Raw genomic sequence first — 16,070 nt, forward strand, 5'->3', positions numbered from 1 at the left:
AAGAAATCGCAAAAAGGCAAGTGTTCATCACATCATAATACAGAAGCATCAAAAACTTCCAGTATTGACAATAAGGTCCTATAGTATAGCACAGGGAACTATATCCTCAGTTTTAAATGCTCACTTTAAAAGTGAATGGGGGAGTTCCTGTGGTGGCTCATTGGTAACAAACCTAACTAATATCCATGAGGACACAGATTTGATCCCTGGCCTTGACTGTGGTGGATTAAGGGTCTAGCATTGCCATGAGCTGTAGTATAGATCTGGAGTTGCTGTGGCTGTGGTGTAGGCCGGAACAGCTCCGATTTGACCCCTAGCCTGGGAACTTCCCTATGCCATGGGTGTGGCCCTAAAAAGACCAAAAAAAGATTAAAATAATAATCATTATAATAATAATAATAAAGTGAATGGAGGTTGCACTGGCAGGGAATTGCAGTAAACACTGCAATACTGAAAGGGCTAAATCCTATATAAAATAATGAGAATGTTTCTTCTTTGAGTTGATCTTTTTTTTTTTTTTTGGTCTTTTTGCCATTTCTTGGGCCACTCTCACGGCATATGGAGGTTCCCAGGCTAGGAGTATATTCGGAGCTGGAGCTGTAGCCGCCAGCCTATGCCACAGCCACAGCAATGCGGGATCCGAGCCGCATCTGCGACTTACACCACAGCTCACAGCAATGCCAGATCGTTAACCCACTGAGCAAGGGCAGGGATAGAACCCACAACCTTATGGTTCCTAGTTGGATTCGTTAACCACTGCGCCACGATGGGAACTCCCCTGAGTTGATCTTTAGATATCACATCACCTACTACCAACCTGCTATTTTCACAGTAAATCCAATAATTAGTAACATGCCTTATTATTCCACTAGCCAATTAAAATCAGAGAGGCTATGATTTATCCTGTAAGATATGGGCTCAAGTCTAGAAAAACTGGAAGAGCAGAAATTACCACCATCAAAAAAAAAAAAATGCCTACCAACAAAACCCAGAAAGGTTGTCCTGTCTACTTTTCTCCTCGGCAAGAACAAAATATTCTATTACAAAAACTTTAAGAAACAACACTGGAGATAAAAGTTAAGTGTGCATATTCATCTTCCAGATTAAACATTATTAATATGTTGATCTGGTTGTCTCATGTTTTCTTTTTTATTACTGAAATGAAGGTCAAATCCATGACATCTGTCATTTATCCCCCAAATATTTTCATATATTTCTCAAAAACATAAGGACACTTACTTGTATAACCACAATAATATTATCACACTGAACAAAACTAAAAATATCTCATTAATATTAATTTACCCTATCCTTATTTGAAGTTCCAAATTCTTTCAAAAGTCTTTTACACTTGGTTTTTATGAATCAATATCAAAACCTGTCCATTTATTGCATGATTGTTGTGTAAGTCTCATGACTCTCTTGCATCTCATTGCCCTATTGCAGAAATTGTTGTCATGTAGGATTCCCACATACTTGATTTGCCTGACAGCTTCCTGGATCTGTCATCCAAATTTTCCTTCAGCTGTTTCATGTAGAGGACTCCAAAGCAATGCACCCTCAGCGTAAGACTGGAAAGAGAAGGAGACTTTCAGCTCAGCTCCAGATCATTTCTATCCCAAGAGAAGGTACTAAGGTAATCCTGAATTGTTAATGGCCTTGCGGCCAAGTGGCAGGAGAAAAGCACATTCTCTGTGAAAGAAAGGCAATATCATCCGTGACTACAAATTATCCCTACATTAAAAACTACCACATCAATAATGCGCAAAGTAAATTTTAACCTCAAAAAACTATGCTGGAACTACTAAGGGATATGTCATATGGACAAAAAGATTGAATGATCTAAGAATGTAACACAAATATGTATTTATATGCATGTAGTAAATATCCTCAAATATTTTTAATTGGAAGAATTGAAAGAGAAATACTGATTACCAAACAGAACACACGCACACAGTAAAACAAACAAAAACAAAACTGTAAGTATACAGAAGATTTCACACTGCTAGGAAATTTGATTGAATTTTACGTGGAATACACATCTATTCAGGTACATATAGAATGTTCACAAAATTTTGGCATATGCTGGACTGTAAAGCATAAATGGAAAATTTCAAAATGCTTTAATAATATAAATTATGTTATCTGGATGAGGTACAGTAAAGCTATAAATCAGTAAGGAAATCCTTACTAGACAATTGTAGCATATCTATAAATTAAGAACACCAATCTTAAACATGGATTCCTTTTTGTTTTTTTTTTTAGGGCCGCACATGCGGCATGTGGAGGTTCCCAGGCTAGGGGTCTAATCAGAGCTGTAGCTGCTGGTCTACACCACAGCCCAGCAACACCAAATCTGAGCCATGTCTGCAACCTACACCACAGCTCAGGGCAATGCCAGATCCTCAACCCAATGAGTGAGGCCAGGGATCGAACCTGTATCTTCATGGATCCTAGTCAAATTCGTTTCTGCTGAGCCACGACAGGAACTCCTTAAACATGGATCCTTGACCTACAAAAGCTCAACAGATGTGCTCAGTGAAATATGGAATATATTTGAATTTTGAGGTAATAAAAATACATGCCAACATTTATTAGATGTAGCCAAAGCCATACTTTAAGGGACATATATATTAAATACATATAATGGGGAGTTCCTGCTATGGTGCAATGGCATGGGTAGTGTCTCCAGAGCACTGGGACAAAGATTTGATTTCTGGCCTCGCACAGAGGGTTAAGGATCCAGAGGGCAGCTGTGGCTCAGATCTGATCCCTTGCGGGTGAACTCCATTTGCCATGGAACGGCCAAAAAAGAAAAAAAAAATAATATATCGGAAAAGAATAGATGCTGTAAACCAGCAAGAGACATATCCATCTCCTGAAGTTTAAAGAGGATAGCAGTGGACTTCCAGTGCCGAACAACAGAGCATATCTTACCCTCTCCTTCTATGTACAAGTAAAATCCCTACACACACAAAAAAAAGCATAGGGAAACGAATAGAATTCTGAAAAGGGGGGAAGAAGACGGCGACCGGCTAGGAACACCAACCAGGCCTCGAGGAAGGTGAGGTCCGTGTGTTCGCGCACGTGCGCCATGCGTTCGCGCACGTGCGCCACCCTCCAAGGGCAGAATCTTTTGACTAAGTGTATTCTCTTTCGGCTGCTCTCCTTCCCCTCTTCCCTCAGCCCTGCTGTTCCGGAGCCTGTGGGCAGAGCCTTGTTCTCCATTCCTAGCCTGCACTAATGAGGGGCTACCATCCCTTTCCGACCGGGAGTTTTGGAGACTGTGAGGTGGGGCCCTGCTGACTACTATCCCTACACTGACTCCGTGAAAGTCAGCCAAGAGTCGGCACCTACCCCGTTCCAGCCAGAAAGTGAGAGAAGGACTTCAGAGAGCTGGAACTGGAAAAAGCACTTAAAGTATCTCAGGGAAAAAAGAAAGAAGGAAGGAAGAGAAAGAAGGAGGAAATATAAGCCATGTGGCAAAATCTTTATTGATGTGGAATCTGATGGAAACAGGGGACTCTACCACTCTTTTTCATTATTGGAAAAATGTACAGCAAAAACTCAAGTAATCATAGCCCACTTAGTTCAAATTCTGCTATTGTTGTGAAATGAAGCAGCCATCTTTTGTTACACCAGATCTGGGCCTTGTGCGACCTACACCACTGCGACGCCAGATCCTTAACCCACTGAGCGAGGCCAGTATTCTCATGGATACTAGTGGGGTTCTTAACCCCCTTAGCCACAGCTGGGAACTCCTGAAGCGGCCATCTTCACCTCCCTCAGCCTGATTTTTTTCATTTGCACTATCCGGATGTGTCCACTTCATGAAAAAGGGAACACTATATTAGGAGAAATAAAGCAAATCCAAAATTTCCTGAAACTTGGTAATATAGCCTATTTTTTTTTTTTTTTTTTTTTAGGACTGTGCCTTCGGCATACGGAATTTCCCAGGCTAGGGGTCGAATCGGAGCTGCAACTGCAGCCTATACCACACCCAAAGAGTGAGGCCAGGGATTGAACCGGAATCCTCATGGATACTGAGCCCCCAAAGGAACACCTCTTTTTGAAGAAAAGCACGTGTGCTACCAAGGCACAGTTGAGGGAGAAGGAATAACCCCTGACATCGCTGTTGCCAGCCCCACCCAGGTTAGTTGGGGGGCTGCAACGGAAGGGTGAGAACATTAAACTGGCTGGGCTACTGGGTCTCACTCACCTGTATGATTTCCTCGCATGTCCTTCTTCCCAAGTCGCCCTTTCCTCTTTTCTCACCTTCCAGACACCTCAGGTCCCTATCCTGGACTCTTAGAGGATTCTTACTAGCTGCTCAGGCTTTTAGATCTTATTCTTTCCCTTTTCTTGTTTTCCTGAAGGCCATGCCATCCCCTAGGACCTGAATAACTAGAACAGAAGGCTACAGAATAGCTTTTTTTTTTTTTTTTCGATATCTCAGGGGAAATTTCTTTTGGCAAGGAGTGATGTCTTGTCTTTTCCTGCTTTCATTTTCTAGAACTCTACTTGTGTTCCGGGAGTCCTGTAGCCTGAGGAGAAGCGCTAAATTAGCTGAAATGGAGAGTTTCCGCTGTGGTGTCACGAGATTGGTGGCGTCTCAGGAGCCTCAGGACATAGGTTCAATCCCCGGCCTGGTACAGTGCGTTAAGAATCTGGCATTGCCATGGCTGTGGCATAGGCTGCACCTGTGGCTGGGATCTGACCCCCGACCAGGAACTCCATATGCTGCGAGGAGGAAAAAAAAAAATTAGCTGAAAGCTTCAATCTTGGCTTTCAAAAGTTCCCACCAAAAATTCGATATCCAGGCTTTGTCCATTTGTTCTGGGAACACTCACTACATATGGGTTGAATTTAAGACACGTTGCTTAGCTTAGAGAAGAAGCTGAGATTACTGGGCTATTTAACTCCTTAGAACTGTGAGTCACAGAGACAGAAGAGTATAAACTGTATCTAATCCACTATTTAGTGTGTCCATTTAATTTTATTTTAAAAATAGAATTCCAGGTACAGCAGCCATTGACTGACTGTTCCAAACCCACTTCTCCGGGGCTGGACTGCTTCCCTTCCAGTTAGGTGTGGCCACATGAGTCGATTCAGGCCAGTGGGATGTGAAGGGAAGCCTTGGGCATCATTTCCAAGCCTGGCCCAGGAAAAACTTCCCATGTTTGATCTTTTCTTTTTGTTTGTTTGCCACTGGGATGGAAAGGACCCTGAGGAGGGTAGAGCCACAGGACTGATAGAGCCTGGGTCCCTGACTTATCCTGTGGAGGGTGCCTGGTAACCAGGAGCCCCCTCCCTGAACTCAACCAGCCTGAAGCTCCCTCAAGTTAGCCTGAAGGAAAGTTCTATTGTGTTAAGCCCCTGAGATGTGGGGGATTACTTAGAACGGTTGCCCTATCCCCACGTGAAAGGAAAGTTGTACTGTATGACTTTTGCTTATTTCCTTTGAATCATTAATAACATCTGTTGATTCATGTGATTCTGACATGAAAATTGATTACTTTGTGTTAGCACAGGAGGTAATAGAATGGAAAGAATATGAACTTTGTGGTTCTCAATTTTTCACAAACTTTAGAAGAGTGACCAACATTCATCAGTAGGAAATAAGTGAAGTAAATAATTCATACACATAGTAGGACACTGTGTAGCCCTTAAAAGGATGTAGCAGATGAATTTGTTGGTAGGGTAAAGGTTTTCAACATATTGATAAGTTAAAAAAATTAGAAAATAGTATGCATGGTATAATCCTAGTTTTGAAAAAATATTATATAGTACTTGCCTATGTTACATGAGGCCAAAGTATTTACAGTATGTATGTAGGTGGTGAGTTTGAGTATTCAAAGAATTTCACTTACATGGTGAGTTTTTCTGTACAATTTTATTTGCAATGTTTCAGTATTAATTTCAAGTCAGTTTACTGAGGTGTAATTTACATGATAATATTTACTCTTTTTAGTGTATAGTTCTGTGAATTTTGACTAACATATATTCCATCAAAACCAAGATACGGAATACTTCCATCACTCCAAAACGTTTCCTCAAGACTTTTGTATTAAGAACATTGTTCTTCTTCTTCTTCTTTTTTTTTTTTTTTTTTTTTTCTTTTCTAGGGCCACTCCCTTGGCATATGGAGGTTCCCAGGCTGGGAGTCTAATCGGAGTTGTAGCTGCCAGCCTACGCTACAGCCACAGCAATGCCAGATCCGAGTCGTGTCTGCGATCCACACCATGGCTCACGGCAACGCCGGAACCTTAACCCACCAAGCAAGACCAGGAATCGAACCAGCAACCTCATGGTTCCTAGTCGGATTTGTTAACCACTGAGCCATGATGGGAACTCCTGTTCTTCATTTTTTAATATTTCTTAGGCTATTCTTGTTTTGTTACTTTTTGCATAGATCTCTTTATGAGGGTTTCTGGACTTCTCTTGCGGTGCAGTGGGTTAAGGATCTGGTATTGTCACAGCAGTAGCTTGGGTGGCTGCTGTGGCCCAGGTTTGATCCCTGACCCAGGAACTTCCACATGCCATGGGTACATCCAAAAAATAAAAAATAAAAAAGGTGGGGGTGGGTTTTATTTTTTAGAAAATATAGAGCTTATAGTTGGGTCTTGCTTTTTTATCCTATCTGACAATCTCTCTTTTTTTTTTTTTTTTGGCCACATTTGTGGCATGTGGAAGTTTCCAGGCCAGGGGTCAAATCCATGCCACAGCAGCAATCCAAGCCACTGCAGTGAGAATGCCAGATCCTTAACCTGCTGCACCCACAAGAGAACTCCCCAATTTGACAATCTCTATTTTAAGTGGTCTGTTTAGAACATTTACATTTAATGTAATTATTGATCACAGGACTTGAACCTACCATCATGCTAATTGTTTTCTATTGGTACCATGTGTTATTTGTTCAATTTTCCTATTTGCTTTTGGATTATCCTTTAAAATTGTTTTATCTCCACTATCTTATTAGTTATATGCCACTTAAATATAATTTTAAAATGGTTGCTCTTGGGCTTATAATTTTCAGTATACCTTCTAATAATGTTAATTCCATAGTATATGACATCATCTTTCAATTTTTTCATTTTTGGCCATACTCATGGCATATGGAAATTCCCAGGCCAGGGATCAAATCTGAGCCACAGCTGTGGGAACATCAGATCCTTAAGCCCACTGTGCCACCGCAGGAATGCCACTTTACTTTTATGTATGCTTATGACAAACTTAAAAAAGCTTGCTCCTGTTTTTGCTTAAGGGACGTATGTCCTCTAATGATTAAAAATGAGGAAATTATGTATTTATTTTTCTTTTTTGGTAGCCCTCAGCATACAGAGGGACCAGGCTAGGGATCAGATCAGAGCTGAAGTTGCAACCTACACTGCAGCTTTGGCAATGCCGGATCCTTTAAACCCACTGTGCTGGGCTGGGGATCAAACCTGCATCTTGGTGCTGCAGAGACTCCGCTGATGCCATTGCACCACAGTGGGAACACAGAAAAATTACTTTATACGTACTTCCATTTTAACCATTTTTAAAGTCCTTTATTTCTTCATAGATCCAAGTCTATTCCTTGTATGATATCCTTCCAGCCTGTAGAAAACTCCTTCAATACTTCTTAGAGTGCAGATCTGCCAGCAGCATAATCTATTACCTTTTGTTCATAAGAAAATGTCTATTTCTTTTTAGGGCCACACCCATGGTATATGTAAGTTCCCCGGGCCAGGGATTGAATCCCAGCCACAGCTGAGACCTATGCCAGAGCTGTGGCAATGCTGGATCCTTAAACCACTGTGCAGGGCCCGGGATCAAATCTGCACCTCTGCAGTGACCTGACCTGCTGCAGTTGGATTCTTAACCCACTGTGCTACAGTGGGAACTCCAAAAATCTCTTTATTTTGCATACTTTTAAAGAAGATTTTGTTCATCAGGCTTGGAATTTTTGATTCATTATATTTTATTTGAGAATGTTAAAGATGTTATTCTATTGTCTTCTAGATTGCATGGTGTTTTTTTTTTTTTTTTTTTGTCTTTTGCTAGGGCTGCACCCTTGGCATATGGAGTTTCCCAGGATAGGAGTCGAATTGGAGCTGTAGCCGCCGGCTTACACCACAGCCTATTTATGAGTTCTTAAAAAAAAATCATCTTTTGTTATAATTTTCTTTTCTATCATTTCCCACTTGATTCTTCATTAATTGCCACTGAATTTCCCCCATCTGTTCATGCAGTCTGCCCTTTTAATGAAAGCATTTAACACAGCAACCAGTCTTCTATTTCCAAAACATGGTCGTCTCTAAGTGTGGTCACATGGCTTGGGCTGCTGTCTCTTGGAAGAGGGTTGTGTGTTTTGTTTAAATCTTATAATTTTTGATTGAATGTAAGATACCATGTATTGAACAGTAGAGACGGAAGTAAACAGTATTTTGTCTGGAACTGGGTACCTCTCTTTTGGTGGGATGTCAGGGTGGGCGTCAAATCGGTCTGCTCAGGAATTATGAGGAAACTGGATTCTGCTGTTGCAATAGTTACAGGCAGTACAACTGCTTCAAATTTTCCTCACGTCACCTTATACAAGGGTGGGAGCTGGAGTGCCGGAGGGTTTTTCTCAATGGTCCTGCTCCATCTTCAGCTCTTGGCCACCCCTGTGCACTTGCCCTTTCCCTATGTGGTCTGCTTCTGTTGGTCACAAAGAGCAAGTAGCCTACTTATGGGGACCAGTGTTGACCCTTCTTCTCTTGCCTTAGACTTCGTCTTGAGTAGTGATTGGAGAGGTCAGAGACCTGATGTAGTTTGGGAGCTAGGGCTACTTAGCACTAAAAATGAGAGCTATTTCTTGGGCTGTAAACAAAAAAGCAGGCGATACGGTCATCTTGTGAGCAAACTGCAGACAAGTGTTTGAAGACAGCCGCCAATCAAAGCCAAGACATAACAGGACCAAGGTGCCCGGACCCAAGTCTTACCCTTCCTGTATCTTATTTATTTATTTATTTATTTATTTATTTATTTATTTATTTATTTATTTATTTATTTATTGTCTTTTTGCCATTCCCAAGTCTTACCCTTCCTGTATCTTATTTATTTATTTATTTATTGTCTTTTTGCCATTTCTTAGGCCGCTCCCTCGGCATATGGAGGTTCCCAGGCTAGGGGTCCAATCGGAGCTGTAGCCGCCGGCCTACGCCAGAGCCACAGCAACGAGGGATCTGAGCCGGGTCTGCAACCTACACCACAGCTCACAGCAACGCCGGATCCCCAACCCACTGGGCAAGGTCAGGGATCGAACCGCAACCTCATGGTTCCTAGTCGGATTCGTTAACCACTGAGCCAGGACGGGAACTCCCCTTCCTGTATCTTTTCACTTAAAGGAACTGAGAAATATTTTTGGGTTAAGCAACTCTGAGTTACATTTTGTTACCTACACCCAAAAGCGTCCTGATAAAACCATCATGAGCTCTCATGAAGTTCCCTTGGAAGTGATAGCAGTAAAGAAATGCATTTGAGGAGTTCCCCTCCTAGCTCAGTGGAAATGAACCTGACTAGCATCCATGAGGATGCAGGTTCGATCCCTGGCCTTGCTCAGTGGGTTAAGGATCCTGTGTGGCTGTGGCGTAGGGCCAGGAGCTACATACAGCTCCGATTCGACCCCTAGCCTGGGAACCTCCAAATGCCACAGGTACGGCCCCAAAAAATAATAATTAAAAAAAAAAAAAGACAAATTCATTTGAAGCCCTAAATTTCTGATGATACTGTGAAAACTGAACTAGCAATTTGGAAGCCAGGTTAAGCCAGTGTGTTGTTCACCCCATTCATCCAACAGGGGGAAATGTGACAGAAAAACTATGGGGCACCAATTTATGCTACTACTGAATTGTGCTAGGACACTTAAGGCTGCATGGGCTTTGAGACCTAAAGAAATTTTATGGAAAGGAAAAGCTGCGGACACCTAATTTACCTGTATCCTCTAAAGACTTCTGAAAATTAACTTCAGGTGTTTTATTCTTTAATTTTGGCCATAATGTCATCAAATGAAATACGCAACCCCATTAAGAGTTCTTAGTTATAAAGGGGCAGTATTTCAGTAGTTTATTGCTTTGGTAAAATTAGTAAATGTTAATTGTGAATTTTAAAAAATAAGTACAAAAAGAAACTAAGCCAGAATTTTGCTTGTCACAGAAAACCACTGTATACATGATAGTAAGTAATCCTTCACAGATTATTAAGCATATATGTGAATGTTTATGTATACAGACTTAACTGGCTATTAAGAGGCACAATCTGTGGTTTTATTAAACAAATGCATGATCCTTTTGTCATTTTAGATTGATTCCATACTTTCTGTAGCTTTTTATTTCAGGAACACAGAGAAATTTATCTAAACTCAGTATTTTTTTTTTTCGGCCACCCCTGTGGGATATGGAAGTTCCCAGACAGGGACTGAATCTGAGCTGTAGCAGCGATCTATGCCACCGCTGCAGCAATGCTGGATACTTAACCCACTGCACCAGGCTGGAGACTGAACCCAGGCTCCCTCAGAGACAATACCAGATCCTTAACCCGTTGCACCACAGTGGGAACTCCATAAACTCTTATTAATTTCTAATTTTAAAAATTACTTTCATATACACATCTTTTCGGTTAAAAGTGCTTTATCATAAATTATTATTCTACAATTTCCAGACTTTACATTTTGATACATATTACACGACTCTTCTCTAACAGACTTGAGTTTTTCACTGCCTCCAACAACAATTCATTATTCTTGAAGGTACAGACTAGTAAGTAAAAGGAAATCCTATCTTAATAATCAATATGTTTGAAAAAATATTTTGAAAAATTCAAGATTTTTTCCTTTCTTTGTGTGAGTGGAAGAAGTATGGGGGTATAAAACTTGATAAAGTCCTCCAAACTTGTCACAAATCCTGCCTAACAGGCTGCAAATTGGGCAAGGGCTATAACTTAGATCAAAAGGACTTTGATGCAGATATGGAGACTGAAAAACCAAGTACTGTAATTTTGACATTTATTAAGAAAGTATTTTTCCTTGGTAAATAATTTCTGACACTTTCCAAATATTACAGTAAAACTCTGCCTTAACACACAGGGCAGGAGTAAAAATTATATAAAATGCAGTGTTCCATTTTTGCAAAGTTAACCAGAAACACTGTTTTATCAGTTGTACTGTCATTTAAAGTGCACACAGGTACACACACACACACACAGCTACACTGAAACAGACAGTAGACTGTAGAGAAAGAGACCAAATGCTAAGAAATTCAGCACATCTCTGCCTATGAGGGACAAAGGGAGAGAACCAATCCCCACAGGGTTACAACCAAGTTCGTGTAATTTCGGACTGCAGTGCAGCCCATGTTCTACATTTCAAATAGTATTTCAAATAGTATTGAAGTGCTTATATCAGGGTCATATGCAGGATTCCTCTTCCAAATCCAGTTTAAAATGATTTTTTTTTTGGGGGGGAAGTAGCATAATAAAATTTTCAAACACAACATCTTTACACATTTGTAATCATTTAGCAAAAAGTACCGAGGACCTACACTGAGGTGTGCAGTGTCACGGTTTGGGAGACGTAGCAATGCAGGAAGCCCCTTCTCTCCATAAGCTTACATTCCAGTGGACACGGCGTGACGGATGCTCATCACTGTACTTTTGTTAAAAATTCTGACCATACCCTTTATAAACCCTGGCGCGACTGATTAAACTCAGGAGCAATGACTGACGTTAAAGTTCTCACCAAATCCCTCTGGAACCCTTCTTGTTGGCTCTCTCGGCTCTGCAGGCTCCTCACGACTGTGAATGTCAGTGTTGGGCAGAAACATTACATTCTCACGAAAGAAATTATTGTTTTTCTGTAAGAATTCGAGTGAATGGAAAACTTCAGCTCCCCTGTGAGGACTTGAGGACCAACTAGAAGACCATTTTACAGAACTTCCTTTCTGTATGGATCCTCTGATGAAGGGTAAGCTTGACTGTACTCTTCACTTTTATAGAATTTATCATCACTGTGGACTCTTTGATGAATTAGGAGACCTGAGCTCCAACGGAAACCCTTACCACATGCATCACATGTGTAGGGCGTCTCTCCTGTGTGGACTCTCTGATGAGCCTGAAGGTTTGATCTCTGGCTGAAGCCCTTTCCACACACCTCACATTTGTATGGTTTTTCCCCAGTGTGGACTCTGTGGTGGGCTTGAAGACTTGAAAACCCACTGAAACCCTTGCCGCATTGTTCACATTTATAGGGCCTTCCTTCTGTGTGGACCCGCTGATGTGCCTGAAGGCGTGAACTCTCACTGAACCCCTTCGTGCACACCTCACACTTATATGGTTTCCCTCCTGTGTGGCCCCTCCGATGTGCTTCAAGGCGTGAGCTCTGACTAAAGCCCTTCCCACACATCTCGCATTTATATGGCTTCACTCTAGTGTGGACCCTTTGATGACCTTGAAGATAAGCTCTCTGGCTGAAGCCTTTCCCACATACCTCACATATATAAGGTCTCTCTCCAGTGTGGACACTCTGATGGCTTTGCAGGTATGATCTCTGACTGAAGCTCTTACCACACTCATCACATTGGTAGGGCTTCTCTCCTGTATGGACTCTCTGATGGGCCAGCAGAGTTGAGGCCTTACTGAAACCCTTATCACATTCTCCACATTTATAGGGCTTCTCTCCTGTGTGAACCCTCTGATGAATCTGAAGATTAAAGCTCCAGCTGAAGCCCTTCCCACACTCCTCACATTTGAATGGTTTTTCTCCTGTGTGGACTCTCTGGTGGCCTTGAAGGTGTGAACTCCGACTGAAGCCCTTCCCACACTCCTCACACTTGTATGGCTTCTCTCCAGTGTGGACCCTCTGGTGGCCTTGAAGGTATGAATTGCGGCTGAAGCCCTTCCCACACTCCTCACACTTGTAGGGCTTCTCTCCAGTGTGGACTCTCTGATGGGCTTGAAGGTATGAACTCCGACTGAATCCCTTATCACACTCCTCACATTTATAAGGTTTCTCTCCCGTGTGGACTCTCTGATGAACATTAAGAACTGACCTGTGGCTGAAGCCTTTGCCACATGTGTTACATTTGTATGGCTTCTCTCCAGTGTGGACTCTCTGATGGTCCTTACGTTTGGAATTCCAGTTGAAGCCATTCCCGTACTCTTTATAAGTTTTCTCCCTGATGTGAATTTTCTGATGGCCTTGAAGATAGGAATTTTGGCTGAAGCTGTTACCACATGCGTAATGTTTATATGGTTCTTCCCTAGTGTGGACTATGTGAAGGTCTTGAAAATGTGAGGCCAGACTGAAGCCATTACCACACTCCTCAGAATTATAGGGAATCCCTCCCACATGAACTCTGTGCTGAATGCTACCATCTGGGTCACAAATGCAGCCTGTATCGCACTCCACATCTGTGTACACTTTCTCTTCAGTGTGAATTTTCTGATGGGCTTGAAGACAAGAACTCGGATTAAAGACATTCCCATTCTCCTCAAATTCCTGGGGTTCCTCCTCAGTATGGACCCTGCACGTACTAGGAAGGTCTAAGCGATGCCTGAAGGCTTTCTCATAAGTGTTGCATCTACAGGGAGCCTCTCCTGTGTGAGTGAGTTCGTAAGCGTCAGGGGAGGAGCGCTGATGGAGGTCGCCATGTTCACGTTTACACGGCTTCTCTTCCACAGGTCTTTCCTGAGGGGGTTGCAGGTGTGAACTCCCCAAAACACAATCACCTCCTCTATGAACACTCTGATGAATGTAAAGAACACAACTATAACCACAGTCCTTTCCACATGGACTGTATGCATCCGGCTTCCCTTCTAAGTGCAACTGCTGATGAACTTCAGAGCCGGAGTCATTGCTGAAGGCGCTTCGGTACTCATTCCTGGGGTAGGGCTTTTGCCCTGTTTGAATTAAGTCTTCATTAAGCAGTGAAACCTTCATGATATCTTCTCCACAGTCATGGCAGCTATAGTTTTTTTCTGTTCTGGGGACACCCAGATTATTACTGTGATGTGAGAGCCACCTGATGGCAGACTTACACACATTATTTTTCATGGAAATTTGCTGACACCTGCATGGATGATTACGTGACTCTGTAAGATACAGTTTCCTCCAAGAATGCTGGGCTCTCCAAGAGGGAAATTCTTGATTTTTTATGTAATTGGAATCATCTGCTATATGAGTCAATACACAATTCTCATCTTCAGAAGTCTGAATTGGTATTCCTGCCCAAACCTGGCAGGGGGAATCACCTTGTTTTTGCAACTGAGAAATATTCCCTTGAAACTGTTTCATGGAATCTTGACACCTGGTTAACCCGCGGGTACTTTGTTGCCAGGTCTGCCACACTGAAAGCTCTTTGGGAAAAAGGCAGCTTAATCCCACTTCTTGAACACCTTCCAGACTATGATGACTCTTGGTGCCTATAAGAATAAAGAGAATTCAGATATGTGTGCAGTGAATACTTTTAATCAGAGACGTCAAGATTTTGGACTTAGATCATGACATGAAACTTCAATAAACTAGAGGAAAATTCATGTTAATACCTCTGACAATACCTAGAAAATGGCTCATCTTTGGCTACACCAGGACAATAATTTCGGATCCACAGAATTTGGGTTATCTCTATGCCTCAAAATCAGGGCTTTGCAACACAATCTGGACATCGAAGATGGTGGCCCTGTTCAAAAGGCCTAGTTAAACCATATACACATGACCATGGGGTTATCACAGGCTGCCTGGAGATCCAAGGAGAAAACAGAAGGGCACAGGCTCAGATTGGAAATACGGTTTCAAGAGGACAAATGCTTTTTACTCTGACAGTACCCTTTCCTCTTTTTTCCTCTGGCACATGGCATGGTAATGCCTTTGTTTCTAAGATGATTGTGTGTTAAATGCTGTGCAGACAAAGGTAAACGCAGATCTTTCACCTATGTTTGAGGTATAATATGGCCAACTATAATGAGTTATTTATCTTCATAAGGACAGTAGGCTTTATGAAGTCACTGTAAATCACTATCAGTCAAAACTCCTTTCAAAAGATACTCTGCAACTCTCAAGGGCCATGGTGCAGGTCAGAATGTCAAGCACTGTCACAGAATTCAACTCCGAAGACATCAGGAAATAATGGAGGCTGAGGGAGGAAAGCACAGGTAGGTTTCATGGTAACTCAACGCAACTCATCAAACAAAACTCAATGAAGGCCGACTTTGGCATGTGTCATTTTGCTGGAAAAGTACTTTAATGTTTAGAAAATCTGAGGCACTGGAAGGGCTGAAGATGGGCGTGTTTGGGCAGAAATGGCTTGTTCCACTGTTAAAGCTCTGATTATAAGCAAATAGCAGATCTTCAATCCTGGTGAGAAATATACTTACTCCCTGAGGAGTAAAGAGAGTTGAACAATAACATGCACTCTCCTAACACCTGGTGGTATGTTCACTCTCTTTTAGTATCCGGAAGAAAAAAAAAGAAAAAGCAGTGGAAGAGGATTTCTTCTTCTTTTTACAGTCCCACCTGCGGCCTATGGAAGTTCCTGGGTTAAGGGCTGATGCAGGGCTGGAGATGCAGGCCTACACCACAGCAACATCAGATTCAAGCCACATCTGCAACCTATGCTGCTACTGGCAACAACACCGGATCCTTAACCCAGTGAGGGAGGGCAGGGATTGAACCCCCATTCCCACGGACACTATGTCGGGTTCTAACTTACCGAGCCACGATGGGATCCTGAAGGATTTTTTAAATCCTATCATGACTATTACCCTCAAACATACTAATTCTTCCTCTCTACTGTGTTTTCCTGTCTCTGCACTCTGGAATGGATTATCCACAAGGACAAGCACTTTGCTATGTGCACTGCTTTAGCCTCACTGCCTGCAACACTCCTAGGGAAGAGAGTTGTTCTATAAGCATAGAATGAACAAGTCAGAGTCCGAAGCACTCTCACTCACAGAACTAAACAGGCACATATAGGTCAGTTATTTTTCATAGGAAAGGAACTAGGGATTGCAGTTTTACTGTAAAGTTGAAAGGCTGAATGAGAAGTGGTGCTACA

General features: G+C 42.1%; 1 protein-coding gene across 1 annotated transcript in view; it reads right to left on the reverse strand.

The window, feature by feature from the left end:
* Window positions 1-10,634: 10,634 nt before the first annotated feature.
* Window positions 10,635-16,070, reverse strand: part of ZNF112 (zinc finger protein 112) — a 29,991-nt gene continuing 24,555 nt past the window's right edge. Inside the window, exon 5 of the mRNA XM_047788966.1 lies at window positions 10,635-14,439. Coding sequence (XP_047644922.1) covers window positions 11,945-14,439 — 2,495 coding nt within the window. The 3' untranslated portion in view covers window positions 10,635-11,944. The remainder of the gene's footprint in view (window positions 14,440-16,070) is intronic.

The sequence above is a fragment of the Phacochoerus africanus genome, chromosome 8, assembly GCF_016906955.1.
Source record: "Phacochoerus africanus isolate WHEZ1 chromosome 8, ROS_Pafr_v1, whole genome shotgun sequence".
In the NCBI taxonomy this organism is placed as follows: Eukaryota; Metazoa; Chordata; class Mammalia; order Artiodactyla; family Suidae; genus Phacochoerus; species Phacochoerus africanus.